Here is a 26404-nt window from a genome sequence, read left to right as displayed (position 1 = left end):
AAGTGACGTCGCCCGTGCCCACGTGGTCCAGCGTGGTTCCCGCCGGTCGTTTCGGCCGGACCTGGAAAGTAACGAGCTCGTTTACTCGACAGAGGCCGGACCTAGCGCTCCGGTGCCCGTCCCGTCGGCAAGATGGTGAAGCCCAAGTACAAAGGACGGAGCACCATCAACCCCTCCAAGGCCAGCACAAACCCTGGTACGGGCGGCGGGGCTCGCGGAGGGTGGAGCTTGGAGGAAGCTTGGTAGGGAGGGCTCCGAGGGGATCGAGGGGGAGGAGGGATACCTGGGTGGCAAATAACTTGGAGTGGCCTCGAGCCGAGTGGCTATTGGGGACGAGAAGGCAGAAGGTGGTTTTTTCATTCGCAGGCACTGAGGAGGGCTGACATCTTGCACGCCTCTCAGGGCCAGGTGCCACGCACCAGTTCTAAAGTCGGGGAAAGTGAACCCTTGGGCCTGACAGCCATGGGGCATCTCCAGTTGTGAAATGCAGAGACTGGGAAGCTCTGAGTTGGAAAGGGCAGTTATCTCGACCTCCTCTTGTGTTCCTAGGTGGATCAGCCTCTCTCCCAATATGTTTCAGACTTGTATGAGTAGGAGTTAATTGGATAGTCAGATTAAAAGTGGTGTAGGCCGACCCAGCTGGCATTTTACACTTGACCACACTTGCCTGCCACTCTAGCTTTGACCATTTAAATGAGAAAGGGATTGTACATTTGGCTGTTGGAGTCATCCTCTCTGGTAAAGCGCACGGAAACCCTGCAGGTAGACGGATAATGGTCATTTCAATAAAGATGTTTTTGGAGATGTTTGTGCGCTTTGCTGAGCTTCCACTTGTGGGATGAACAAGATAGTCTTTGGGGGAGTCCCTTCCATTGGAGAGAGACAGAGCATGAGCAGAGGAGGGGTAGAGAGAGAGAGGGAGACACAGAATCCAAGGTAGGCTCCGAGCTGTCAGCACAGAGCCGGACACGGGGCTCGAACTCACCAGCTGTGAGATCATGACCTGAGCCGAAGTCGGACACCCAACCGACTGAGCCACCCAGGTGCCCGTAATGATCCTTTTTTTAAAATGTGGCTTAAAGTTTTTGATGACTTTAGTTGATGTTGAATGCTTTCCCTGGATTGCTGATACATTATGCAATTTCTGTACCCTGGGATCTCAGAATGTCGGACCCAAAAAGGCCCTTAGGGGTTACAATGTTGTAGGTGAGGAGCCAGAGCCAAAATTGGGGAAGTGGCTCATCACAGTTGGCAGAGTTGGTGAGTAGAGCCGTCAGCACTGGGATTTCAGCCTGTTTTCTACTGCATCACTTCAGGAGTAGGCAGGTGACTTGAAGACATCCCCAACGGGAAGAGCTAGGCCAGTATTAACATGCTTATTTGTCCTTCTCTCTCTCAGATGTAAGGCAAGATTTGCTACCTACGTTGCTGTTGATGAAACTAAACTCAAACGTTAGGAAATTAAGAAACTGGTACATAAGGAATATTTAGGTGTCAAAATATGTAGTCTCCGTGGTGCCTTGCATACAGCAGGCACTCCGTATCGGTTCCACAGAGGTAGGTGTCTTAGTAAGAGCACAGACAGTGGTCGAATGCTTTTGTTTAAATTCTGGCTCTGCCATTTAGTAGCTGTGTGATCTTCGGCAAGGCGTCTGGCCACCTGTGCCTCAGTTTCTCAGCTTGCAGAATGAGGATAATGTCTCTCCTGATAGGGTTATTGCATGGATTACATGAGATGATGCCTGTACTGTGGATCACACAGTGCCACGATTAATGCTCACAATTATTAACTCTTATCAAACACAGTCATATTGAGGGTCAGAGGTTAGGTCAGCTTTGTCATACCATGTTGCTTCCGGTGATCATAATTTTGTCGGGATGACGTAGGGGAGAGTAGATATTTTGCAGTGAGGCGGGGCAGCAGCTTGCCTACTTTGAGTGAGCTAGTTGGTGTGTTTGAGGCAATGAGCATATTTAAACTTGGTTATCAAATAGCTGGTGGTCGACTTCTGTCTTTCCTAGATCGAGTACAGGGAGCAGGAGGCCAGAACATGAGGGACCGGGCCACAATCCGGCGCCTGAATATGTACAGGCAGAAGGAACGCAGGTGAGCATTGCACACTGCCATGCCCCCTTTCCCTTCGTGCCCCGGACTTGTAGCTGAGACCTCATAACCTATGACCTTCCCACACCCGCTTTCCCCAAATACCAGTAGTGTATTTTCAGATGTCATCTTATATGGGTGTTGTTATGATAAATTGTAAGGTTCCGGTTAAAGGCGTGGGTAGCGGGTGGTGAAACAGTGATTGTGTCACAAGACTGTAGGACAAATCAAGGTTTTATTCCTCACAGCCTCGCCCTCCACGAATGGCACATGAAATCTCAAGTTACATATCCCTCAGCTAGAAATCTGGTTTTCTTTCACAAAGCATATAGGACTGTAGTTATGAAAGCAGCCAGAAAACTTGTTTTTTAATGCGAAACTTTAGATCACAACATTGTGGCACTTGGAAACTCATCACAACTGGGAGTTCTGCTGAGGCAGCCTCTACCACAGGGACTTGCTGACCATGGCATTTTGCTAGCTGGTCTTAATTCGTTTGGTAATTAGATTCTTCATCCATTCTGAAAGATGTGTTTAAAGCACAAATGTCAATGAACTTAATCTTCCTTAGTCACCTACTCTGCTGTTTGCTTTAAAATTTTGAGTTCCAGCATAAATCACCCTCTACTTAAAACTCGTTTAAACCGGCCTTCAAATAATTACCGCAGAAACTCAAGTATGTGGCGTTTTTTTTTTTTTCCTTTTTAAAAAAAGCAAACAAACAGTAAACAGATTTTCAGACATCAGCGTTATTTGTTATTCATCCAGCAGAAATCATTACGTGCTCTGTTGCAAGAGGTTTAAATGGCTTTTGGACAATCTGTTTCAAATGTAGAAGTACTTTTTGTTTACTGAAATCTGTATTTCATGATCATTTAAAACCAGAAAAAGAAAAAAAAGGTCCTTTTGATGGAAAGGGTATTCTGTAAACCAAGCTTTTCTGTTGCCTTTCTTCTGTCATCAACCAAAATCTGTTATTTCCTCAATTTAGGAACAGTCGTGGTAAAGTGATTAAGCCTCTGCAATATCAGTCAACCGTGGCTTCTGGCACGGTGGCAAGAGTGGAGCCAAATATTAAATGGTTTGGTGAGTACTGTCACTGTCCCCTGTCACTCTGTTCTACCAAATGTGCGCTGTATGGAAAAAGGTAGGCCTAAGAGGGGTCTAAAAGGCAGAAGCTTTTGGGTGAGTAGTACTGTCAGGGGTTATAGGAGAAAGGGATGAGAAGTACCCGTAGTGGGAAAAGTGCTAAGAAAAGTAGTGGTGGTGGTGGTGGTGGTGGATTCCAGACACAAGTTCTTTTTTTTTTTTTTTTTTTTTTGAGAGAGAGAAAGCGCCAGTGGGGGAGGGCCAGAGAGAGAGAGAGAGAGAGAGGGAGAGAGAATCCCAAGCAGGCTCCGCCCTGCTAGCACAGAGCCCACTGTGGGGCTTGAACCCACGAACCACGAGATCATGACCTGAGCTGAAGTCAGACGCTTCACCGGCCTCGCCACCCAGGCGGCCCCTCAACAAGTTCTTTGTGTAAAGAGCTCATTGTTCATTGTAAGTGAACCCTCTTAAACAGATAAGTCCGTCCTTGGTGACCTGCTTTCACAGAACCTGAGAGCTGTCATCTCGTCCTTTCCGGTGGCCCAGAGGGTGCCTTGCAGGTAACGCCTGTGCCTTTAACTCGAAGCACAAGTGCATTGGCTGGAAGCTCCTTTGAAACAGTTCTTCATGGGCACCTACACTGGCCGTGAAAGGGTCTCTTGTTGGCCTTTTCCCAGGAGCGAAGAGAGTGGAGTCAGGGCTTCTTGCTTTGGAAAGTCGGCCTCCAGTTGAGGCCGGGCTTTCTCTCAGTCCCTGCTAGGTGCGTGGGCACGTCAGGTCACACCCCATGGTTTGCTTGGTGTTTGACCTCTGTGCGTGGAGGCAGGTGACAACTACCTTTGAGGGTCTCTCACATCTTTTGAGGGGATACCCTCTAGGAAGCGGCAACACGAGAAGGTGTCCGAGAAAACGTTTCAGAGAGGTGTTTTAGCCTCTCTGGAGACTGTGACTCTAGGTCCAGACCATCTGGGTGTGAATCCTAATTCTGCCATTTCTGTGACCGTGGGCAAGTTATTAGGCTTCTCTGTTGGTTGACTTCCTTGTCTCTAAAATGGGGATAAAAATAGTCCCTATTTTCCTAGGGCTGCGGTGGGGATTAGGTGGGGGGAAACATGGGCAGTGTAGCAGCCAGCGGCCCCTTAGCCCTCACCATCTTGAGTTCTGTATTTGTGCTGCACATGCTGTTTCGTTGAATATGTGTTTCAGGCTCCCTCACTTCCAAGGAGTTCCCCAGCTAGTGTTATGTAGCTTTATTTTGTTCCCTTGCATGGATTTATTGGTGAACTCAATAGTCTCTTCAAACCCTCATAACCCTAAAGGCAGTAATTGTGACTCAGGTTCTGTGCTTCAAGATTCCCTTTGTATAGGAGTACATCAGCTGTGATTGGCTCCAGATTTCTTTGCCAGATCTCGCAGGAAGTATAGGATAGTTGTCAAATCTCAGTTCCATTCAGTGATGTTGATTTTTTCAGTTTCATCCAGTCAGGAAACTGGGCTTGGAAAACTCTTGAAACCCTTTGTGTGTGTGGTTGGTGGATTAGTTCATAGTGTATGAGTGCAGGAGAGGCAGTTTTTTTGTTTTATTCCCCCCCCCCCCCTTTTAAATTTGAAAATGGCTACATGGGACAGATGGATGTTTGGGCAAGCCAGGGTAACAGAGTCTTGCCTTTCCCTGTGTCTTTGGGAAGAAGGATGCAGAATGAAAAAGGAGTTGTTTATAAATGACAACATTCTTCCATAAAACAGGAAACACACGTGTGATTAAACAGTCGTCGTTACAAAAATTTCAAGAGGAAATGGGCACAGTTATGAAGGATCCATACAAAGTTGTCATGAAGCAAAGCAAGCTACCCATGTCTCTTCTCCACGATCGGATCCAGCCTCACGTAAGTTGGTGGATATCCCTGGCAATGGAATTTCGTGGGCACACTCCACACCGATCCAGCTCTAACATGTTTGTCTCTTGTGTTTTTCCATAGGGAAGAGTGGCTTTAATGCAGTACTGATGAACTTTCTGAGACTTCTCCTTTCATCTGTGTTAGGGCCTTACCCTAGTATGAATTGCGTTGTGTCAGGAGGGCGCATTACCTAGTGGATCAGAGCGCAGGCTTGGGAGTCAGGTCCCACTTAGCCTTTGCTCTCCCCATTCCTAGAGCCTTAGGTATCTCCATGGGCTTTCACTTCCCGGCTATAAAGTCAAGAAAACCGACTTCCTTGGGTGGCCAGATGAAGCATTTGGCATACAGTGAGGTCATAGCCCACTGCCGTTAATTAGAGCTGACTAGATCATGGCTATTACTAATACTAGTTGTATTTGGGGTTTTTTTGGGGAGGCAAACTGGTTTAAGTGGTAACTCCTTCAAACTTCAGGGAAATGTAGAGTTAGGACTGGGTTGGTAGGAGGGAGGCCTTTGGTGCTATGTACTTTGGGCTTCTGTGAGACCCTTGGAATTCTTTCTAGTGAAGGAAAGGGTGCTGGGCAGATTGGTTCTTAACCACTGTGGTTGAAGGACAGTGAGGACTGAATCCTGCTTGAGTGGAATGAGTTTCACACAGAACCAAAGAAATGGCCTCATGTTTGCACGCTTTTACTTGCATCGAATATTAATTCTCAGAAATGTAGCCAGTGTGTAAGCCTCAGTTCAGATGTAAGGAGGGGAAGGAAACATTGACATGCATGCATGGATTAAACAGTTCAAAGCAAATTGTTTACTCGCAGAACAAAATAAAAACCAAGGCCTGGTTATTGCCTCAGGTTTTGTCAATTATGCTTTGTTTTATGACGGACTAGAAGAATGGCACCTATTAGTGGAATGACTGTTTTCTTTCAGGGAAACACATGAGTGTAATTCACGAACCACAGACAAGTTGCTCATTTCCCTTGTTCTCTTGGTTTGTTCTCCCTAAAGCCATCTTTTAACAAACTATTGAATCTTGTTTACGAGGAGAACAGAGAGGGCTTATTATGGATTTATTGCTTTGTTGCTCATTCCAGTTGTTCAGTGCTTCTAAAACTCAGTGCCGAGTATCTGATCTATAGAGTGAAGGATGGACAGCTGCACCAGTCAGCTGGTATTTTGATGCAGATAATACTCAAGAGTACGGGATGCCTTTACTGCTTTGGCCTTGAAAAACCTTCCCTGTTTTATTTTAGTGTGGTATCTACTGCTCCTTATAAAGTTTAATCCTAGATCCCTGCACAGGGGAGTCCAATCATATATGCTTTAACTTTTACACTGTCGTCAGCTACATGTGCGTTATAATTACTATAATTCTGTAGCAGTCCAGCAAAAATATTGTCACTTATTTGTGTGCTTTGTTAAATACTGCTATAGCTGCATGATGCTCGTTAACGTATGGGCTCACACACACACACATCTGTGTGTGTACTGTACTTGATAGGTTATTTATGAGCTTTCCAAGAATAACTTTGGTCACAGTTTTCCCACTGACATCAGTACCTGGTTCCCCTGTAAAACGGAACTAAGAGAGGGGTTAGAGAATCTAAAAAAAATGACAACAGCTTAAGGATCTTTAGGAATTGGAGGGGGCGATCAAGGTCAGAAGCCATAGGGGCCGGTCCATCATCCGTGTTTAGTGGCTGGTGCTCACAGAGGAGCTTTGTACTGAGGGGCAGAGGGTGATTTTTTTTTTTTGAGGCTATACTCTGCCGTCTGTTAACGTTCTGTTACGTGTTAGATCCTAACTCAGACTTCGACTTTTATCCTACTTCAAAAATTCCTATGCCCGTAACTCCTTTACAGGCACATCAAGTTCTAGTTAGTATCAGGTTCCTTTTATCACATCTAAACTATTACTTTGGACTTCTGCTAGATGTTTTTCATCCGAAGGCTTTCCATGTGCATTTAATAAAAACGTTACCTAAATTAGGAAAAATGTTATCTGAAACTAAAATGCATCTTACAAAACAAGCAATTCCTTTTGGCCATGAAAGAAGTGAACTTCCAAGAAAAAGTTGGCGTTTACAGTTGGTTTAAAAAAGAACACAAATTTGAGTATAATTGTCCTTGACAAAATCTGTGAATTTGGCGAATTTTATGCACTTGTTTGAAAACTCAAAAAAGAAAAGAAAAGATAAGTTAATTTTTATCATTGTGGCCGTAATTACATATGACTAAAGTTTATGATAAATGAAATAAAGCAGAGTTTTTGGCAAGTCTTACACAACTATTCATACTTGCTTTGACTCTTTGTATTACTTTTGTAGTTCTCCAAGGAGGCTTATAGAACTTTAGGATTGGGGAACAAGTGCTTTTGCTATTTAAGCATTTCAAATTTGAAACCAGGCTGCCTCCCTGTTGTAGTTTTTGGTACAGGTTGAGCTTTGAAAAAACAAAAGCGGAAAGCCTTTCCTGGGTAGGTTTTAAACTGTCTGTTTTTGTTCAGTGCTTTCCTTAGCTTTACGTGAAACTCTGTTTTCTCTTTAGAACTCCAAGGTGCACATTCTTGACACCGAAAGCTTTGAAACTACATTCGGCCCTAAGTCACAGAGGAAGCGACCAAACTTATTTGCGAGTGATATGCAGTCTCTTCTAGAAAATGCAGAAATGTCCAGCGAGAGCTACGACCAGGGCAAGGATCGTGACCTGGTCACCGAAGACCCTGGGGTGAGGTACGGTTTGGGTGTCATCTGCTCTCATCATTTGCTCTTGTGCAACAAAACTTTTTTTTGAGTTTATTTGGAGGCAGAAGATGCGCCAGGGGAGGGGCAGAGAGAGAGAGGGAGGGAGAGAATCCCTAGCAGGCTCCGCGTTGTCAGCGCAGAGGCGGACTGGGGCTCCAACTCACAAACTGAGATCTGGCCTGAGCCAAAATCAAGAGTTGGACACTCAACAGACCACCCAGGTGCCCTGCAACAAAATATTTTTGTACCTTTATTTTACCTATATGAAGCTTGGTGCTTACCTCCTAGATAGTGATCTTCTTCCCTTACGCTAGAAAAATTTGTGACGTTGGGGCCAGATGGAAAATAATTTCTGAGGTGGCTTGTTTTCTCTGGGTCTCTTTTTTTCATGATTGTTTTTTTCTTCATAATAATAGCAGTAGATTCTGTCGTAGACAATTTAGAATGTACAGTTAAATTAGAAATGCAACAAAAACTAAGAACTCCTAGTCCCACCGACCATGTTATTAAATTGTTAAAATCATCAATGTCAGGGCTTCCTTAATCAGAGACTCTGGACCACTGGGGGTTCATGGATGGTCTTTGAATTTCCTGTGACCTTCTGAAGATAATGTGGGAAATGTATGTACATGCGTAGAGGTGGCAGTGTTTTGTCATTTTTATGTTTGCTGCGGAGGGGGAGGAGAAGGATTGATACCTTTTGTCATATCATATTCTCATAGAGTTCATGCCCAAAAAGTATCAAGAATTAGTCACTGTTAGATGTATTATTCTGGATCTTTTTTACACTCAGTTTTCATTTATAATACCTTAAGAGTGTTGTTGTTTTTTTTAATTTTTAATGTTTATTTTTGTGGAGGGAGACAGAGTGTGAGCGGGGGAGGGGCAGAGAGAGAGAGGAAGACACAGATCTGAAGCGGGCTCCAGGCTCAGAGCCGTCGACACAGAGCCCAACTTGGGGCTCGAACGCATGGACCGTGAGATCATGACCTGAGCCGACGTTGGACACTTAACCGACTGAGCCACCCAGGCACCCCCTTAAGAGTGTATTTTAACTTGCCCCCCCCTTTTTTTTCTTAATGTTTAAATGTTTTTTTTACTTCTGAGAGAGAGACGGAGTGCAAGCAGGGGAGGGGCAGAGAGAGAGGGAGACACAGAATCTGAAGCAGGCTCCAGGCTCTGAGCTGTCAGCACAGAGCCCGACACGAGGCTCGAACTCACGAACGGTGGGATCATGATCTGAGCCAAAGTCAGACACTCAACTGACTGAGCCACCCAGGTGCCCTGAACTTACTTTTTATTTTAATATATTTTTCTAAATTATTAAGAATAAATTTCCATTAAAAAAATAGATTTCCATGGTAGTACTCATCGACAGTCCCGCTGTGGAACATTTATGCCGTTTGTAGTTTTGCCCTGTGGTAAATAAGGCCAGGGTAAAGCATCCGTGTGACTAAATCTTTCTCCTTAATTATTCCCCTAAGATACGTTCTTATGGGGGAAATGGCTGTGTCAGAGAGCATGCATGTTTTTGACAGGCAGCTGCCCAGTGCCCTCCAGAAAGCGTTGCCGTGTCCCCTCTTCACCGCTCGTGAGTGTCCCAGATGCCTCAGCAAAGAGGTGCTGTTGCTCACCTGCAGTAGGGCTGCCCCAGTGCTGTCGGCGGCCTGTTTTCTAACTATGCGTCTCCTGGAGAGCAAGTCAGGCCATCTGAGGCCAAGCAAAAGAGGTAGCAAGTTCATTTCTTCTTAGACGTATTTGGAGGGCGCCTAGGTGGCTCCTTAGGTTAAGCATCCAACTTCGGCTCAGGTCGTGATCTCACGGTTCGTGAGTTCGAGCCCCGCGTCGGGCTCTGTGCTGACAGCTCAGAGCCTGGAGCCTGCTTCGGATTCTGTGTCTCCCCCCTCTCCCTGCCCTCCCCCACTGGTGCTGTCTCTCTCTCAAAAATAAATAAACATTAAAATAAAAATAAGTATTTGGACTTTGTGTGCCTCTGCTGATGTGAATTTTTCCCCCTCCCAAAGGTGCAGTATATAATGGGGGGGGGGGGGGAAGGGGAGAAGAAAACTGGTTTTGTTTCCAAGACACTGGGTAAATATCTGTGAGGCTAGTGGATAAACAGATTCTCAGCCTTATCAGAAAAATTTCACTTCATATGGGAGTGTAGATTATGGTTCAGGTCTTGCCAAATCCTTTTCATAATCTTCTATGACATGTTGCCTAATTACAGTTGCTTTTTAAAATATTTGTTTTAATTTTTCCATATTTTTTATGTATGATATATGGTTTAAAATTTTTTAATTTTGTTTTTAATGGATATACCATTCTCTTTAAAAAATTTTTTTTAATGTTTATTTTTGAGAGAGCATGAGAGGGAGAGGGGCAGAGAGAGAGGGAGACACAAAATCTGAAGCAGGCTCCAGGCTCGGAGCTGTCAGCACAGAGAGCCTGACGTGGGGCTCGAACTCATGAGTGGTGAGATCATGACCTGAGCTGAAATCAGATGCTCAACTGACTGAGCCACCCAGACGCCCCATAAATTTTTAAATGTTTTAAATTTATTTATCATTGGTAAGTGTACTCTTTAATCCCCTTCCCCTATTTTTCCCATCCCCCGCCCCCCCCCCCCCTCCCCCCCCTTGGGGAAACCATGGTTCTCTTTAATTAAAAGTTTGTTTGGTTTTTTTTTTTTTCTCTCTCTCTTTTTTTTTTTTTTTTTGCTAGTTTGTTTCTTAAATTCCACATATGAGTGAGATCACATGGTATTTGTCTTTCTCTGACCGACTCATTTCACTTAGCATTACACTCTCTAGCTCCATTTTTAATTTTTTGAGGAAACTCCATACTGGTTTTTTTGGTTTTAGGTTTATTTTGAGAGCAAAGAGAGCGCAGTTATGGGAGGGCAGAGAGAGAGGGAAAGCGAGAGAATCCCAAGCAGACTCTGCACTGTTGGTATGGAGACCGACCAGGGCTCAGACTCACGAACCATGAGAACGTGACCTGAGCTGAAATCAGGAGTCAGATGCTTAACCGACTGAGCCACCCGGGCGCGCCCTCCATAGTGTTTTCCAAAGTGGCTGCACCAGTTTGCATCCCCTCCAGCAGTACGTGAAGGTTCCTTTTTCTCCGCATCCCTGCCAACACCTGTTATTTCTTGAGTCACTTTATTTTAAATTTTACATTTTTTACTGTGGTAAACTGGACATACCATTTTATCTTTTCAGGCATTTTTAAGCCTGCAAGTCAGTGGCATTAAGTACGTTCACGTGGTTATGCAGCCGTCCCTGCTCCGGGTCTACTGCCAGAATCCTTTACATCATCCCAAACTGAAAGTCTTTACCCATTACACAGTAACGTCCCCTCCCCTGCTCTCCCCAGTGCTTGGTGGCCACCATTCTACCTCTGTCTCTTAGGAGTCTGACTACCCTTGTGAGGGGTACTTGATAGTAAGTGCGGTCCTACAGTGTGTGTCCTTTCGTGTCTGGCTTGTTTCATTACCAGAATGTCTCCAGGGTCATTCATGTTGCAGCCTGTGTTAGTACTTTATTCTTTTTCGTTCCTGAATAATACTCCGTTATGTTTGCAACACATTTTTAAGTCCATTCATCCATTGATGGACATTTGGATTGGATATAGTCACTTTTTAAATTAAATTTGCTCTTGGTCCGTCTCCAAGTAGTTTTAGTGCCCCTTTCCCGTGGCACATGGCCGGCTCTTCCCTAAACATCCTCTTACCCTTTGGAGGGCTTCACTTGCTCACTTTGAGTGTTTTCTTATTTAGAAACGAAGCCCAAGAAGAGATCTATAAAAAGGGACAGTCCAAGAGAATATGGGGTGAGCTCTATAAGGTAAGACTTGCAGTTCTTTCTCGTTGAGCGTTCCCCTTGGCTTTCGTGATTTTCTATGAGAGAAGTAAGCTTGACGTATCGAAGATCTGTCAGATAAAGCACAAACTCCGCTGCCCATTCTGTCCTCATTCCCTCACAAAAACGGGATAGGTGTGCCCGCGTATGTACTGCCATTGTTCTCCATAACTGTATTCGATTTCTTTTTATTGCTCACGTAATAGTAACAGCTGCCATACACAGACCTTGCATTTATCGTATGTGGTGGAGCCGTGTGGGGATTTTTAAGTTTCGTAGTCCAGCCGTCTCGTTTACAGGCGAGAACACAGGTCTAGAAAGATTGAATTCCTCACCCAGCTCACTCAGCTGGTTAGTGGGAGATTCTGTGTCCTGAGTCCTGGTCCAGCATTCTTCAGCTGGCTGAGTTTTACGTCCACATGCTAGAGATCAACCTTGGTGACAGAGGCTTTCAAGCACAGTCCCATAATCCAACAGTAACATAACCGGAAAGCAGCACCCTGAAGGCAAACTAAATTTTTTAGGTTTTTGTACAATACACAAAAGCTGTGGCAGCAGAAACTTTTAGAAATCTAAGAAGTGAATGGTTCCATTCAATAATCGATAGTGGTCCCGAAGTAAGGTGGGTTTCACCTAAGTCCGTTTTCCTGTTTGAAATTCAACAAGTTTCTGACACTCACAGGATGGAGAAGGTTTTGAATTCTGATCCCTGGGCATCAGGATTGGCTACTCCTGTTTTGAAGTCCTCACTATTGCTTTCTTTTCCCTGGGTTCCCTTAGATGTCATCCCTCTCCCATTTCTCATTTCACTAAAGCAAATCACTTTTGCCTCTTTGAATTGCAGGTGATAGATTCCTCAGATGTTGTAGTTCAAGTTCTTGATGCTAGAGATCCGATGGGTACCCGTTCCCCTCACATTGAGACTTACTTGAAGAAGGAAAAACCCTGGAAGCACCTTATTTTTGTTCTTAACAAATGTGACCTTGTTCCAACCTGGGCAACAGTAAGTACAGCTGCTTATCCACTGCCAGACTGCCAGGCCGCTCAGCGCCTCGTAGGCCGAGTTCTCTGTAAATGAGTCAGTTTCACGGTTTTTAGGATTTGAGACAGTAAAGTATCACACTTCTCGCATAGTAGCCACGGAAGTGTTTTCACTGAAAACAGAAGTAAAATGTGCTTCACTGACAGGGGGCAGAGTTATCTCTTATCCCCTGATGGTTGGTGAAGGCGCAGTTGCCAGTATCCCCTGGACGGATGATGAGGCCCCTTCGCATGGAGACAGCTGCCACAGCCACTGGCCTGGCCCATATTTTGTCACATCAATTGCATTTAGTCGCAACGAAGGCATTTTTGTAATTGTTCTGTCCGTGTTCGTAGACAAAAGACAAAGTGTTAACTTTCATTTAAAAAAAAAAAAAACCAAAAAACATTTGAGGCACCTGGGTGGCTCTGTCGGTTAAGCCTTCGATTTCGGCTCAGGTCATGATCTGGTGGTTCGTGAGTTCCAGCCCCGCGTCGGGCTCTGTGCTGACAGCTCAGAGCCTGGAACCTGCTTCTGATTCCGTGTCTCCCTCTCTCGCTCAGCCCCTCCTCTGCTCACGCTCTGTCTGTCTCTAATATAAACATTAAAACACACACACACGTTTTAAAGAATTACAGCTACCATTTCCTAGGACAGCTGTGTATTTGAAATGCAGTCTGTTATTCAAGCTCCGACTCTTCCTGTATTGTGAATAAACAGGTTACAACTCACCAGCATCTTCTCTCCCCACTTTAGAAACGTTGGGTTGCTGTCCTCTCCCAGGATTATCCGACACTTGCCTTCCATGCAAGTCTTACCAACCCCTTCGGCAAAGGAGCATTCATTCAGCTTCTCCGGCAGTTTGGAAAGGTACTGGGACCTGACCCATCTCTGGGAACATGCAGCTGCGGGGCTATTAAAGCATTTGTCTTGCCAGCATGTGGCAGAGGGGTACCCACCTCACCTCCCCCATCATGCCCATGAGAAGTGTGTGTTCCTAGACGTATGTGTTCCTAACGTGTGTGTTCCAACGTAAAAATTCCTAGAGCCTCGGGGTTAGAAGGGATTTTGGAAAATGTTTTCTGGCTCAACCATCGCCCCTATCTTTGACCAGCATTGCCTCCCTTTCTGCCGTGTCCCTGGCACCTGATGGTCCGTCTTCTGCTTGAGAACAGACCCCCTCCCCATGCCGTGTTCCCCATCCTGGGTTTGTGAGCCTACCATGCCACCTCTGCCCTCAGGCCTGTGCAGTTTCTGTCCCCTCTGCCTGCGGGGCATCCTGCCCGTCCCTGCTCCCGTGTCGTTCTCTGGGAAGCCCCGCAGCCAGGTCGCCCTAGTAGGTGTTCTCAAAGCTTCACGTTCTGTACCTTCAATTTGATGTTCGTGTGTTTAGTTCATTCTACCTTGGCTTCTGACAAAGTACACGTGTCCTTTGTCCCACCCTTCCCCGCTTCCCAGGAGTGAACATGTCCGGCCCGTGGCTGTTAGTTACCTTTAGTGTTTTCTTCCGTATTTTGTATACATGCTTATTATGATTCTGTTTCTCATCTCCTCCTGCCCTTCCACCTGCCGTTTTAGATATTTATATGTTAAGTCTCTGCTGTTCTGTTCCCACACGTACTCCCCTCTCTCCATTCTCCCTGCATCGCTCTACATCATCTGACCAGATTGTTCTTTCCTTCAGCGTTTACGTGGTCATGACTGTACGATGTCAGTCGCCACTGATCCACACGGCACTCTGAATGTAATTCCTCTCTGATGGAACCTTCTGTTTTCTCTGGCGTTGATTAGCTCTGTGTCATTTGTCACTAATGTGTCACCAGATCCTCTGCTAGAGTGGGAACTTGGAGAGTGTTCGGCCCCTCCCTTCCCACCGGGACCGGCTACGGAGCCTTCTTCCTGGAGTTCCCTTTCACTGCCACCCTGAGCATTTCGTTGGGATCAAGGGATCCCACACAGGATCTTCTTTCTTGGTTTTTCGTCTTTCCTGGTTCACTCTTTCCTTTACATAGAACATATTTTCCAAAAGCTTCCGGAGAAGGAGTGCTTAGAAGGAACATTTTTGGAGACCTTGCATTTCAGAAATACCTTTAGTCTGTCCTCACACTGTTTCTCCTCAGAATGCCGAGGGCACCAGCGCATCGTCTTCTGGTGGCTTCTGTTGTGCTGTTGAGTAATGGGACCATTCCAACTCTTGGTCCTTTGTGGCTGGGAGCTCTTAAAAAAGAAACTCCTGTTTTAAAATTGCACGTTGATGTGTTTTAAGGTGGGTCTTTTACTGTTCAGTGAGTTAGGCGTTGGATGGGACTTTGCCTAATGTTGTCCGGTATTATTTCTTGGAAATTCTCCCGCCCTCTAGCCCATCAGCTCTTCTCTGGTTCAGGAATTGGGTGTGCTCTCTTGGTTTAATTCTTGAATCTTTTTCTTTATTTCAGTGCCTTTGTGATGTTTTGCTCTATTTTATGGGAAGTTTCTTTGACTTGATGATCTAGCTGTTCTGTCGCAAAATTTATTTTGCCTCTCACTTTTAAGAATTGCCCTGCCCCTCGCCTGGGTGGCGCAGTCGGTTAAGCGTCCGACTTCAGCCAGGTCACGATCTCGCACTCCGTGAGTTCGAGTCCCGCGTCAGGCTCTGGGCTGATGGCTCGGAGCCTGGAGCCTGTTTCCGATTCTGTGTCTCCCTCTCTCTCTGCCCCTCCCCCGTTCATGCTCTGTCTCTCTCTGTCCCAAAAATAAATAAACTTAAAAAAAAAAAAAAATTTTAAATAAAAAAAAAAAAAAAAAAGAATTGCCCTGCCCCATTTTTGTTTCACAGATGAACTCTTTTCTGTTTCTGAGAATGGTCACGATGGTGGTATTTCGAAATTTTCCTCTCTCCCTATATTAACTCTGTTTCCTGCCAGTTTGTGTTTTTCTGTCTGTAGTACTAGAGTCACACTTCAAACGTCTGGTTATTTTCGCCTGTCTTCATATCTAAGGGTGAACCACTGAAGAAAAGTCTCGTAGGGGTTCCTGGATGGTTCAGTTAGTTAGTGTCTGACTCTTGATCTCGGCTCAAGTCATGATCTCCCGGTTCGTGCAGTCTAGCCCTGTGTCGGACTCTGTGCTGACAGCGCAGAGCCTGCTTGGGATTCTCTTCCTTTCCATCTGCCCCTCCCCTGCTTGCTCGCCTGCTCTCTTTCGCTCTCAAAAACAAAAACAAAAACAAAAAACAACCAATAGAAGTTTTATGCGGGGGGTAGACTATTGAATACTGGACTTTCCTGTCAGGTGACTAGGTTAAAAGCCAGTATTTTGTCAGAGGGCACTCTAGATGTCAGTGTAAGTTTCCCCGTAAAGGAATCTTCCAGTCTCCAGCTCGGGAATGTATATAATCCCTTGGCTGCAGGGTTCGGGAGCTCAGTGGGAGTAGGGACCTGGGGGTCTCGTCAATATTTAGATTTTCATGGGGTGCCTTGGTGACTCAGTCAGTTGAGTGTCGACTTCAGCTCAGTTTGTGATCTCTCAGTTTGTGGGTTTGAGCCCCAAGCTTGTGCTGTCAGCACAGAGCCCGCTTCAGAGCCTCTGTTCCCCCCTCTCTCTGTGCCCCTCCCTCGCTCGTGTTGTCTCTCCCAAAAATAAACATTAAAAACATATATTTATTTATTTAGACTTTCATTTAATCACATTGGGAACACTTGGCCTTCAGCTACTGTTATCCACAAGTCCAGGTTCCCTTTTAGGTCTAAGAATGCAATGTTTTCAGAGATGTAGGATTTCCAAAAAATCAGTATCTGGTAAGGTTCTGGGGCAGAGAACCTAGGTGCCCCTGGTGGGGGAGGCCGGGGTGGGGTGGTGTCACTGCTCTGCAGACTTCTCACTAATCTTGATTTCAGACCCCCTCAGTGGTAGCTGTCCTGCCCATTCCCCATTTTGTGATTCTTTGGCAATATTTTTGCTGGGTTGTAAATTTTCCTAACTTTGTCACTTAGCTTTCATCTTTGTAGTGAGCCAGGTTGGGTACTACTTAGCTGGTAGTGATTTATTAACATTGTAGGTTTTTACTTATTTACTTATTTATTTTTTTATTTTTTTTTAGTTTATTCATTTTTGAGAGATAGAGACAGAACATGAGTGGGGAAGGGGCAGAGAGAGGGAGACAGAATCTGAAGCAGGCTCCAGGCTCTGAGCAGTCAGCACAGAGCCTGATGCGGGGCTTGAACTCACGAACTGCGAGATCACGACCTGAGCCGAAGTCGGACGCTCAACTGACTGAGCCACCCGGGTGCCCCTGTAGGTTTGTTTTTATTGTCTCATCTCCAGCTCATTCTTTTGTTTTATATGCCTGGTTCTGTAAGTTCCTGTATGTGCTCATTCCCACTGCTGTCATCCTAGTGGAGGTTGTGGCAGGAGCGAGGCCAGTGTGGACGTTGGGTCCGCCATCTTGAATTAGAAGTCCTCAACTAGCCTTAGGCAGTTGTTGAGTTCTGTCTCCTTGAGACTTTCACCCAGTGGTCTAACTTCTGAGGTTGGGTTTTTTTGTTTTTTTTTTTTTTTAACTTCTGTCATTTATTTTTGGCAATGCGAATGCAAAATGTGCAGAGCAAAGGAGGGGTGGGTCATGGGATTGCCAGTTGGTGCCATCTGCCGAGGTTCTCTTCCCTTAAGACATTTTATCCGTGGATGATGTTCTAAATTGATGACTAACAAGTTCTTTCTTCCTTTGCTTCTCGACCTACATACTTTTAACCTTAAAACATTCAAGAACAATTGCACATGGACAACTTGAGGAAATGAGTCACGTCTGATTTATTAATAAGTGTATGTGTGCAGCCCACTCAGGCAATGTAGGTGGCATGTGTCTAGGTTTTAGATCAAGTTCTAGTAACCCTTCTGCCTTATTTTCTTTATATTAGCAAAGTAACACAACTTGTTTTTCTCAAGGGATGTTCATGACCGTGTGTGTGTGTGTGTGTGTGTGTGTGTGTGTGTGTGTGTGGGTGTGTGGTGTATTCTCTTTTTGAACAGTTGCACACTGACAAGAAGCAGATCAGTGTCGGGTTCATTGGCTACCCAAATGTTGGCAAGAGCTCCGTGATAAACACATTGCGCTCCAAGAAAGTCTGCAGTGTGGCCCCCATTGCAGGTGAAACAAAGGTACGTCCGGCTTTAAGTGCCTTATTTACTTCTCCATATTGTATTTCCCTAGAGGGTGATTGTTTAGAGCATGGAGATTTCTACCTACTTCTCTTGAGTAAAGGCTACCATTGGGAATTTGGTCTCCATATAATAGTTTGGAGTGTTAGCAGAGTTGTCTCTGCCCATTTTGGTAAGGGTGAGAGTAGTTTCTGGTTCGTATGGCACTGTGTGCCTTTGGCACGATGTGGGAAGTGCCGTTCACATTTAAGTCTCTTTTAAATGGTCACTCCAGCCTTTTTCTTTGATAAACAAAACTAACCCAAGCATATTTGGTGCAAGCGTTAGGAAAGAAAACTCAGATGTTATGGTAGATTCTGGCAGTTGGGGGGACATACCCTGAGATACAGAGTGAGGATCAACGTGGTTCTCCCGAAAGGAGGAGGGGCCAGACGGTATTAGACTCCCAAGAGTACCTTGAAAAACCAGAGAAGGTTTACTGGATTATTATCACGCGATACCACACGGAGCTCCCGCCTCTGCCTTCATTTTAGACTCTTGGCTGGTGGAAGCTGTAGTCTGTACTTAGAGGAAGCACCTTGTGCGTGGCCCAAGTAGAGGAGACGCTTTATTGCTTCATCGCTCAGCAGGTTGCTTCTCTTTGAGCCCTGACCCCACCCCTTTCTAGCTTGGTGAGCATCAGAGATTTGTGAAATCGGGCTCTTAAGTTTTGACCCAGGGAAGTCTCTGGCTTTTTACTGACTTCAGGTCTGGCAGTATATCACCTTGATGCGTCGGATATTCCTTATCGACTGTCCGGGTGTGGTTTATCCCTCCGAAGACTCAGAGACAGACATTGTGCTAAAAGGAGTGGTGAGTATTTTGGTCCTGACGGGCTCTTTGTTTGCCTTTTGGGGGAAGCATTCTGTGGGGAACACTGGATACCTTCGCGTTTCACTCATTTGGAAGGCGGTTTGGGGTCAGCCTGTCTGACCAAACTTGAGGAACGTGATGCTCTGCAGGGCGGCCTCTCCATTCCGCTAAAGCCTGTTTGAGGAGTCGGTGGAGCCACGGGCATATCTGGTCAATGTCATCCCGCAAAAGAGTTTGTAGTTTACACACAGGATCCAAAGGGAAGCAGGGCCTGTTTATGTTCAGCGATAATTCATCCTCGAGGGTTTCTGGGTTGAGTCATTTTGGAACTCAGGCAGGCATTTCCTCGCTTGTTTCTGAATATGACCAAAAACTGTAAATGGTTCCACTTGACCTTAACCAGTGCTGCTGGCTATACGTCCTGCGCACATTCCTCCCCTCTTTGCTTAAACTATCGAATTCTCTTTGTGTCCTGGGATTGGCAGGCTTTTAACCATTTCTGTACGCGACTGGCATGAAACCGTCCAACTTTGAACTGCTTGCGGAAGGAACCACACAGTTAGTTTGTGGTGAGCTGGGATTACAGCTGAGTGCCGGGCTCCCTGGCTGGACGCTGTGTGGTGGTGTTCCTTTCCCCTGACCACGTCTGGCCACCTCGGAGACCGGCCCCTGCCAGGCTCCCCTTGCATCGTGGTGTTGAAATCTATTTTCAGATACTGTTACAGATGTGAACTTCACTGCTTCCATATAAAGCTCGTAAGCCAGAAATTTCCTCTGAACATCTAGGTTCAAGTTGAAAAAATCAAGACTCCCGAAGACCACATTGGTGCTGTACTTGAACGGGCAAAGCCAGAATATATTAGCAAGACATACAAGATTGATTCTTGGGAGAACGCTGAGGACTTTCTCGAGAAGCTAGCTTTCCGGACTGGGAAGTTACTGAAGGTGAGTGAGGGTTTGTGAGGCTTGAGACCAGGGCAGGTCACACGGCAGACGTGTGTATGTGGCGAGGACCTTCTTTGTGGGTATGTGTGGTGGGAGCGGTCCGAAACTTGGCAGGCCGGTGGTGACGAGCACCTGGGGCGGCTGACGTGCCCCCACACTAGGAGGTGCTTTGGCCCTGTGAATTTAATGGGGAGTCTTTTCTGTGGCATTTCAGGGTGGAGAGCCAGACTTGCAGACTGTGGGTAAGATGGTTCTCAATGACTGGCAGAGGGGCCGGATTCCTTTCTTTGTCAAGCCGCCTAACGCAGAGCCCCCTGAAGCCTCCCAGGTAAGAACGGGGCAGACCTGCCTTTTGGAGAGCACGCTTCCTGCCCTAGGCGTGGTGCCTTGATTGCCTCCCTTTGTGGAGTGCCTTTTTCTTGTGTGGTCTGTCCATGCCAGTGTCTCCCCTTCCATAGAGCCGTGGCTATGGCCTTGTGGGGGGTGGCGGTGGGGGTGGGGGTGGCATTTGGAGACCAGGAAGCAGATGTGTGGTGGAAGTCCGAGGTTAAATACCAGCCTTTGGGGCCTCGAACAAAGAGGGCTGTAACTATAAGTGCTTTTCCAATACTGGGTCTGTCCTTATGCTTGAGGAACAGGAACATTTCCAAGATTGACTCAACATTTGTGAGGCCCAACAATATGCCAGGCCCGGGGAATATAGGACTAAATAACTTTTTTGTCCTCAAGAAGCTGGTAATTAGGAGGAAAAGGAGAGTGGTACAGTTTATAGTCCGGGAAAGAAGTCTTAGATTTGGGGCCTCTGGGCTGAATTGAGAAGCTTCCTTCCTGTTGGATTTCCCTCCCCCTGGCAGTGGACCACCACAAGGCTCCAACCGTGGCCCTTTGCTTTTCTGTTTCTAGGCTCTTTTTCAGAGCTCTGCCAAGTCTTTTGAAGAGGGGGCTTTAAGTTCCACTTCCATGCTGGTCTTTCGGGTTTGTGTAGCTTTGGTTCGTTCCCTCTTACCTGAAATCCGTTCCGCGTTTCAGTTATTAGCTAGAAACTTCCAGTTGAATACTTTCTCCAGCATTTCAGCATCACCATACCTGAAACTGGTGTTCTTTCTTCCTCTCCCCCTAAAGCCACCAAACAGCCAAAAATACCCAGTTCCTGGTTCACTCATTGATTGGTTCATTCAGCAAAAGCGTCCTGAGGATCTCCCGTGTGCTGGGCACTCTGCTGGGCACTGGCGGTATTGCGGTGAAACTAGAGGAGTCCCTGCCTATCGCACTTCCGTGTATACGGATGGCGGCAGAGGAGCTTGTGGTTTTTTCTGATACCAGATGCATTTCGTTTGTCCGCACCAATTCTGCAATGCTCTGACACCCGCTGGGTGTCCAGTAATTCACTTCTGGCACTATCTCCGAGAGTTAGCACAGGCCCACAGGTCTAGGGTCCGGCCCCACAGGATGGTCCCCGCTTCGGAGGCCAGCTGCAGATGGGCTTCCCCAGCCACCCACACTTCTGTCCAGCCAGCTACAAATTCAGGGGTTCTCAGGTTTGGTAATGTGCTGAAACAACTCACAGAACTCAGAAAAGGGTTTGCTTACGATAGTCAGTTTATTGTAGAGGACACAGCTCAGGAACAGGCAAATGGAGGAGATGTGTAGGGCCAGGAGTGGGGTTGTGGGTGGCGTGGAGTTCCCGTGGCCTTTCTGGGCATGGTGCCCTCCCAGCATATCAATCCATTCAGCCCAGAAGCTCCCCAGACCCCATCCTTCAGGGTGTTTTGCGGAGGTTCTATTACGTAGGCCTGATTTTTTTTTTTTTTAAATGTTTTATTTTTGAGACAGAGCATGAGCAGGAGAGGGGCAGAGAGAGAGGGAGACATAGTATCCGAAGCAGGCTCCAGGCTCCGAGCTCTCAGCGCAGAGCCCAACGTGGGGCTCGAACTCACAAGCTGTGAGATCGTGACCTGAGCCGAAGTCGGACGCTCAACCGACCGAACTACCCTGGCACCCCTACGTAGGCCTGATTAACTAAAGTAGTGGCCATCGGTGATCAAACTCCATCTCTAGTCCTCTCATCAAGTGCTTGGTCCGTCTGGTGACCAGCCCCCATTCTGAAGCAAGGCCCCACCATGAGCATCTCATCAGATAAACTCTGGGGTGGTGGAGAGGGACTCGTTATGAATAACAAAAGACACCCTTCTGTACCCAGGAGATGCAGAGGGTTTTACAGTTCGGGTGCGAAGACCAAACATACGTTATTATGCTACAGGGACAGATAGTAAAGAGATCAATATGTTCCGTCGGGAGGTACCAGTGACTGTGAGGAGGACAGGACCAGGGAAGTGGGTTTGGGAGATGGGAGAGTGTTCTTATACGTGGGGTGGCTGGGGGTGGCCTCTGAGGAAGTGGCGTTTTGGTGGAGCCCTTAACGGTAGGAGGCAGAAGCCCTGCGGGTATCTTGAGGGGAGAGGGGTGTGGACAGAGGCTGCCCCCCACCCGGAGCACCTGAGTGGGAGCAAGTGTGCTGCGGTCGCAGTGTGGAGAGGTCGTGGGGCTGGACCCGGACCCGGACCCGGACCCACGTGGGCGAGGGCAGGGCGACGTGGTGGGAAGCCGCTGGACGGTCGTGAGTTCGCCAGCTGCTGGACGTGAGGGAGGAAGACGTTGGCAGGGTCTGCTGTGACCCTGTGTGTACACGGTGGGGCAATCTTGGACTCTTCGTGTCTGGTCGTTGAGTGTGTCAGATCGTTAGTTCCCCCAGTCTGCACTTTGCTTCTTTTATTCTTCTTGGTAGTGGCTGACACTCCTTCAGAACGCAAACGCTATACGCTTAGCTGAGGAAAAGGGTATAAAAACGTACCTGCGAACTTTGTATGCAACTTCCTGAATTTTCTGAATTCCTGACTTATTTAGCGCTTTGTGTAGCCACCCTTGCCTTCGGAAAAATCACTAAAGTTCCAGGAGTCTCCGCCGCAAGGTTAAAACGATGCTACAGGCACGAAGCGCCGGGATAAAGCCTGGCACGAGCTTCTCCTTCACTTTTAATTACCTCAGACAGGCGTGTCCCCCGGCTCGGCCCCTCCTGGTCACACCTTTCCTCCCGGGGCCTGTCCCTGCGCCCCGAGCAGTGCTCTGCTTTCGCTCTCGGGCGGTTACGTGCGCCCCTCTTGTGCGTGCTTACCTCAGCACCCCCGTCCCTTGCCCTCCTCAGGTGGGGCGGAGGGAGTCGCACACTGTGGGGAATGGCTGATAGTGTGACTGGTTAAACACCCACAGTTGGCTCTTCCTTGGGCCCCGCAGCCGAGTCCCTCTGATCCTTTAGTGCCGGCTTCTGGGCTTGACGCACCGTGGCTCCCGGGAGATGAACGACACGACTCCAGTGTGGGGTTTTCAGTACTTTCCTTAGTCCCGGGGAGAGGACTCCCTCGTTTGAGAGCCAGGTGTGAGGCCAGAAAGGGTTTGCATTTTCTGATCCCGTCTCTCTCCCCCACCTGCACCCCGTTGTTTGGCCTCAGCAGCTCCCATCCTCCTCGTCGTTGGAAGTCCCCACAGAAACAAGCCAGAAGAACCCAGAAGAGGAAATCACGGCAGCTGTAGGCGAAGCATCGGAGCCCGTCACTGAGAAGGAAAAAGAGAACAGTCGCTGTGACGCTGACTCGGAAATGCAGCAGATCCTGGCACGAGTTCGGCAGAACTTTGGCAAAATCAACGTTGTGCCTCAGTTTTCGGGGGATGACCTGGTCCCTTTGGAGATGTCGGATATTGACGAAGAGCTTGAGAGCTTTTCCGAAGGGGAGGAGGAGGCACAGGAGCTACCAGGAGACGAAGAGGAGGAGTCTTGCCCGGAGTCCCAGGAAGAACACACGGAGAATGACACCAAGGCGGTTATTAAAGCCCTGGATGAGAAGATCGCTAAATATCAGAGATTTTTAAACAAAGCCAAAGCTAAGAAGTTTTCAGCAGTCAGGTAGCAGCCTCATCTCACCAATTGCGGTTTGCTCGTTCTTTTCTCAAACACTTGCCATGCGTACTGGAGCCACGGCTCTATGGGGCGTGAAAGGGAGTTATTGCCATTTTTAAAAAGTGATCTGTAGGTTTTTAAGGTGCAGCTCCGTGAAGTGTGAGAAGCTTTAGTTCAGTCTTCGGCAGAGGCCCAGCGGCTTTGGGCGGGCTGGGGGTGGCAACCGTGCGCAGAAGGTGGTCCGCCAGGTGGTCCCAGCCCCCGGGTGGGCACGTGATTTGGGCAGTCGAGGGGGCTGGCGGGCAGCTTTGTTACCTGGCTTTTCTGTTTCAGAATATCCAAGGGACTAAGTGAGAAGGTTTTTGCAAAATCTGAAGAGCAAGGAGCAGCTGAAGAAGTGGAAGATACAGGTAAAATAGTGCAACCACTGGCATGCGATTTGCGTCTTCAGAACTATGGGGAATCGAGCTTTTTTTTTTTTCTTTTTTTAAAAAAATTTTTTTTTTCAACGTTTATTTATTTTTGGGACAGAGAGAGACAGAGCATGAACGGGGGAGGGGCAGAGAGAGAGGGAGACACAGAATTGGAAACAGGCTCCAGGCTCTGAGCCATCAGCCCAGAGCCCGACGCGGGGCTCGAACTCACGGACCGCGAGATCGTGACCTGGCTGAAGTCGGACGCTTAACCGACTGTGCCACCCAGGCGCCCCGGGGAATCGAGCTTTAATCTCTCTGTCCTCTCTCGTGCTGTCATCCACACAGATATTTATCGTAATTGGCACCATGTACTGTTCATGATACAGGTTGGATTATTCACTTTTTATTCTGCACGTTTCTTGGGATTAATTCAGGAAGCTTCCTGTAAGAAGAGTACTTTAGTAACCTTATAATCTAGGGGTGGGTCAGCAGATTTTCTCGGGGGAAGGGGGGTGGATCAGGTATTTATTCTTTACTCCGTTGGGACTCACAGCTTCTACATCAGGAGTGCGTTTCTATGACATAAATGCCAATCCTGCCATGGCCCACCAGGACCCTCCTAGCCTGGCACCCTCCCGGCCTCACCCCACTTTGTTCTTTTTATGTTTTTTTCCAGAATAATTTTTTTTTTTTTTTAATATTTGTTTATTTTTGAGAGAGACAGAGACAGAATGCGAGTGGGTTAGGGGCAGAGAGAGAGAGGGCGAGATACAGAATCCAAAGCAGGCTCCAGGCTCTGAGCCGTCAGCACAGAGCCCAATGCGGGGCTCGAACTCATGGGCCGCGAGATTATGACCTGAGCCGAAGTCAGACGCTCAACTGACTGAACCACCCAGGCGCCCTGTCTCACCCCGCTTTGTGCTGTGCCCACCCACACTCCATGCACACTGGTCTTCCAGCACGTCAAGCTCATTCCCACCCTAGGATTCACAGACACATTTTGAATAGAGAATTCCTGTTTGTTTTCTTTGTGCTCATGTATTGTTTCCAGCACCTACCAAAAAGGGAAGGAAGCGGAAGGCACAGAGGGAAGAGGACCGTTCAGATAAAACTCGCAGGATGCTTACATCTAAGGAAGTACGTGGTTTTGGTCTTGGTTTTGGTCTTAAACTTCACCCAGGTCTAGAAAGTAGAGAGGAGAAATCCATTTCCTAAGAGACGACGCTCTCTAAAAGTGATGGTCTGGAGCTGAATTCTCGGAACCCCAGTCCTAAGTGACCTAGTTGAGGTTAGTTAGACAGGATCAAGAGTTGGCCCACTGGATGAAGGTCCTTGAGCATGTCTTACGCTTTAGGAGTTCTCATCGCTGCCCTCAAACATGTAGACTGTCCTCTAGAAAGTCCTCTGGTTTTATGTGGCTTGGTTTTCTGTGATGAGCAGGGCCGTTCAGGCCGACAGATCCCTGCCCTATGTGAAGTTCAGTGTAGTAACTGGCTCTTCAGAGCTGGAGTGGGCCTTCTTGGGAAGGGAAGAGCTTGTTCCCGGAAGTGTTTACCCTTAGACCAGAGGGCCACTGGTCGGAAGCGCAGTAGGAAAGATTCCAGCGTGGATGACCCGACGACAGTCTGTAGAGCTGTCGCGGGTTACAGTGGGAGGGCACACTTGGGTCTGGGAGGGGAGCCCTCCCTTGTGAGCGCTGCTTCCACTGGTTGGGAGAGCAGCATAGGAATGGGGCACAGAGGAACAGAGGGGCCTGTTCTGTGACTTCCGAGATTGATCGGTTTGTCTTCTTTGCCATTTTTTTTTTTTTTACAGCGGAGGCGAGCAGCGCGGCAGCAGCAGTCCAGGAAAGTTGGCGTCCGCTACTATGAAACACACAACGTGAAAAACAGGAACAGGAACAAAAAGAAGACCAATGACTCAGAGGGACAGAAACACAGACACAAAAAATTCAAACATAAGCAGTAACATTTTAAAAGTTTATTAAATTATACAGAAATAGGCAATTAGAAACTGTGTTCATTTTCTTCATGCCCAGTTGGCATTTCTAAGGCCATGATGCTTTTGTTCTGAGGTTTGACAGTTGAAACCATTCACCAGTGCTGGTGAAAACAGTCTGTCCGCCCCCAGGGCTTTCCGTGATGGGGTCCGCTGGCACTTCTTGGTTCCTCCAGAGCGTAGCCATGTCCTGCGCGTCTGACGGAAACAGATGAGGTCTACAGAACGGAGAGCGGCATTTCTCTTACACTAGCAATTAGCAGTTTGAAACAGAAGCGTAAAAACGAGAAAATCTCAAGGATGTAATGTACACGGCCTAAGCTTTAAAATACGAAGAAGTGACAGCATCTTCAGTTGTCTGTCACTGTGTCTGTTAGCTGGCC

General features: G+C 47.2%; 1 protein-coding gene across 2 annotated transcripts; it reads left to right on the top strand.

Moving 5' to 3' along the window:
* Positions 1-26032, top strand: GNL2 (G protein nucleolar 2). Of its 2 annotated transcripts, XM_040469558.1 has the most exons (16): positions 3-196; positions 2023-2107; positions 3096-3190; positions 4940-5079; positions 7642-7826; positions 11620-11686; positions 12546-12704; positions 13479-13592; positions 17730-17858; positions 18606-18710; positions 19497-19655; positions 19870-19983; positions 23165-23613; positions 23941-24017; positions 25075-25160; positions 25839-26032. In XM_040469558.1, the coding sequence occupies exons 1-16, from the start codon at positions 133-135 to the stop codon at positions 25989-25991; spliced, it is 2181 nt and encodes a 726-aa protein (XP_040325492.1). In that variant the 5' UTR covers positions 3-132; the 3' UTR covers positions 25992-26032. The 2 variants fall into 2 exon arrangements, with proteins under 2 accessions (XP_040325499.1, XP_040325492.1); XM_040469565.1 differs by lacking the exons at positions 25075-25160; positions 25839-26032 and adding an exon at positions 24317-24696 and having other exon boundaries at positions 1-196; positions 23941-24064.
* Positions 26033-26404: the final 372 nt, after the last annotated feature.

Source organism: Herpailurus yagouaroundi, unplaced genomic scaffold, assembly GCF_014898765.1.
Source record: "Herpailurus yagouaroundi ecotype Mexico unplaced genomic scaffold, PumYag 77, whole genome shotgun sequence".
NCBI classification, from domain to species: domain Eukaryota; kingdom Metazoa; phylum Chordata; class Mammalia; order Carnivora; family Felidae; genus Herpailurus; species Herpailurus yagouaroundi.
Note: the sequence above shows the minus strand (reverse complement) of the source record. Positions and strands in the feature narration are given on the sequence as shown.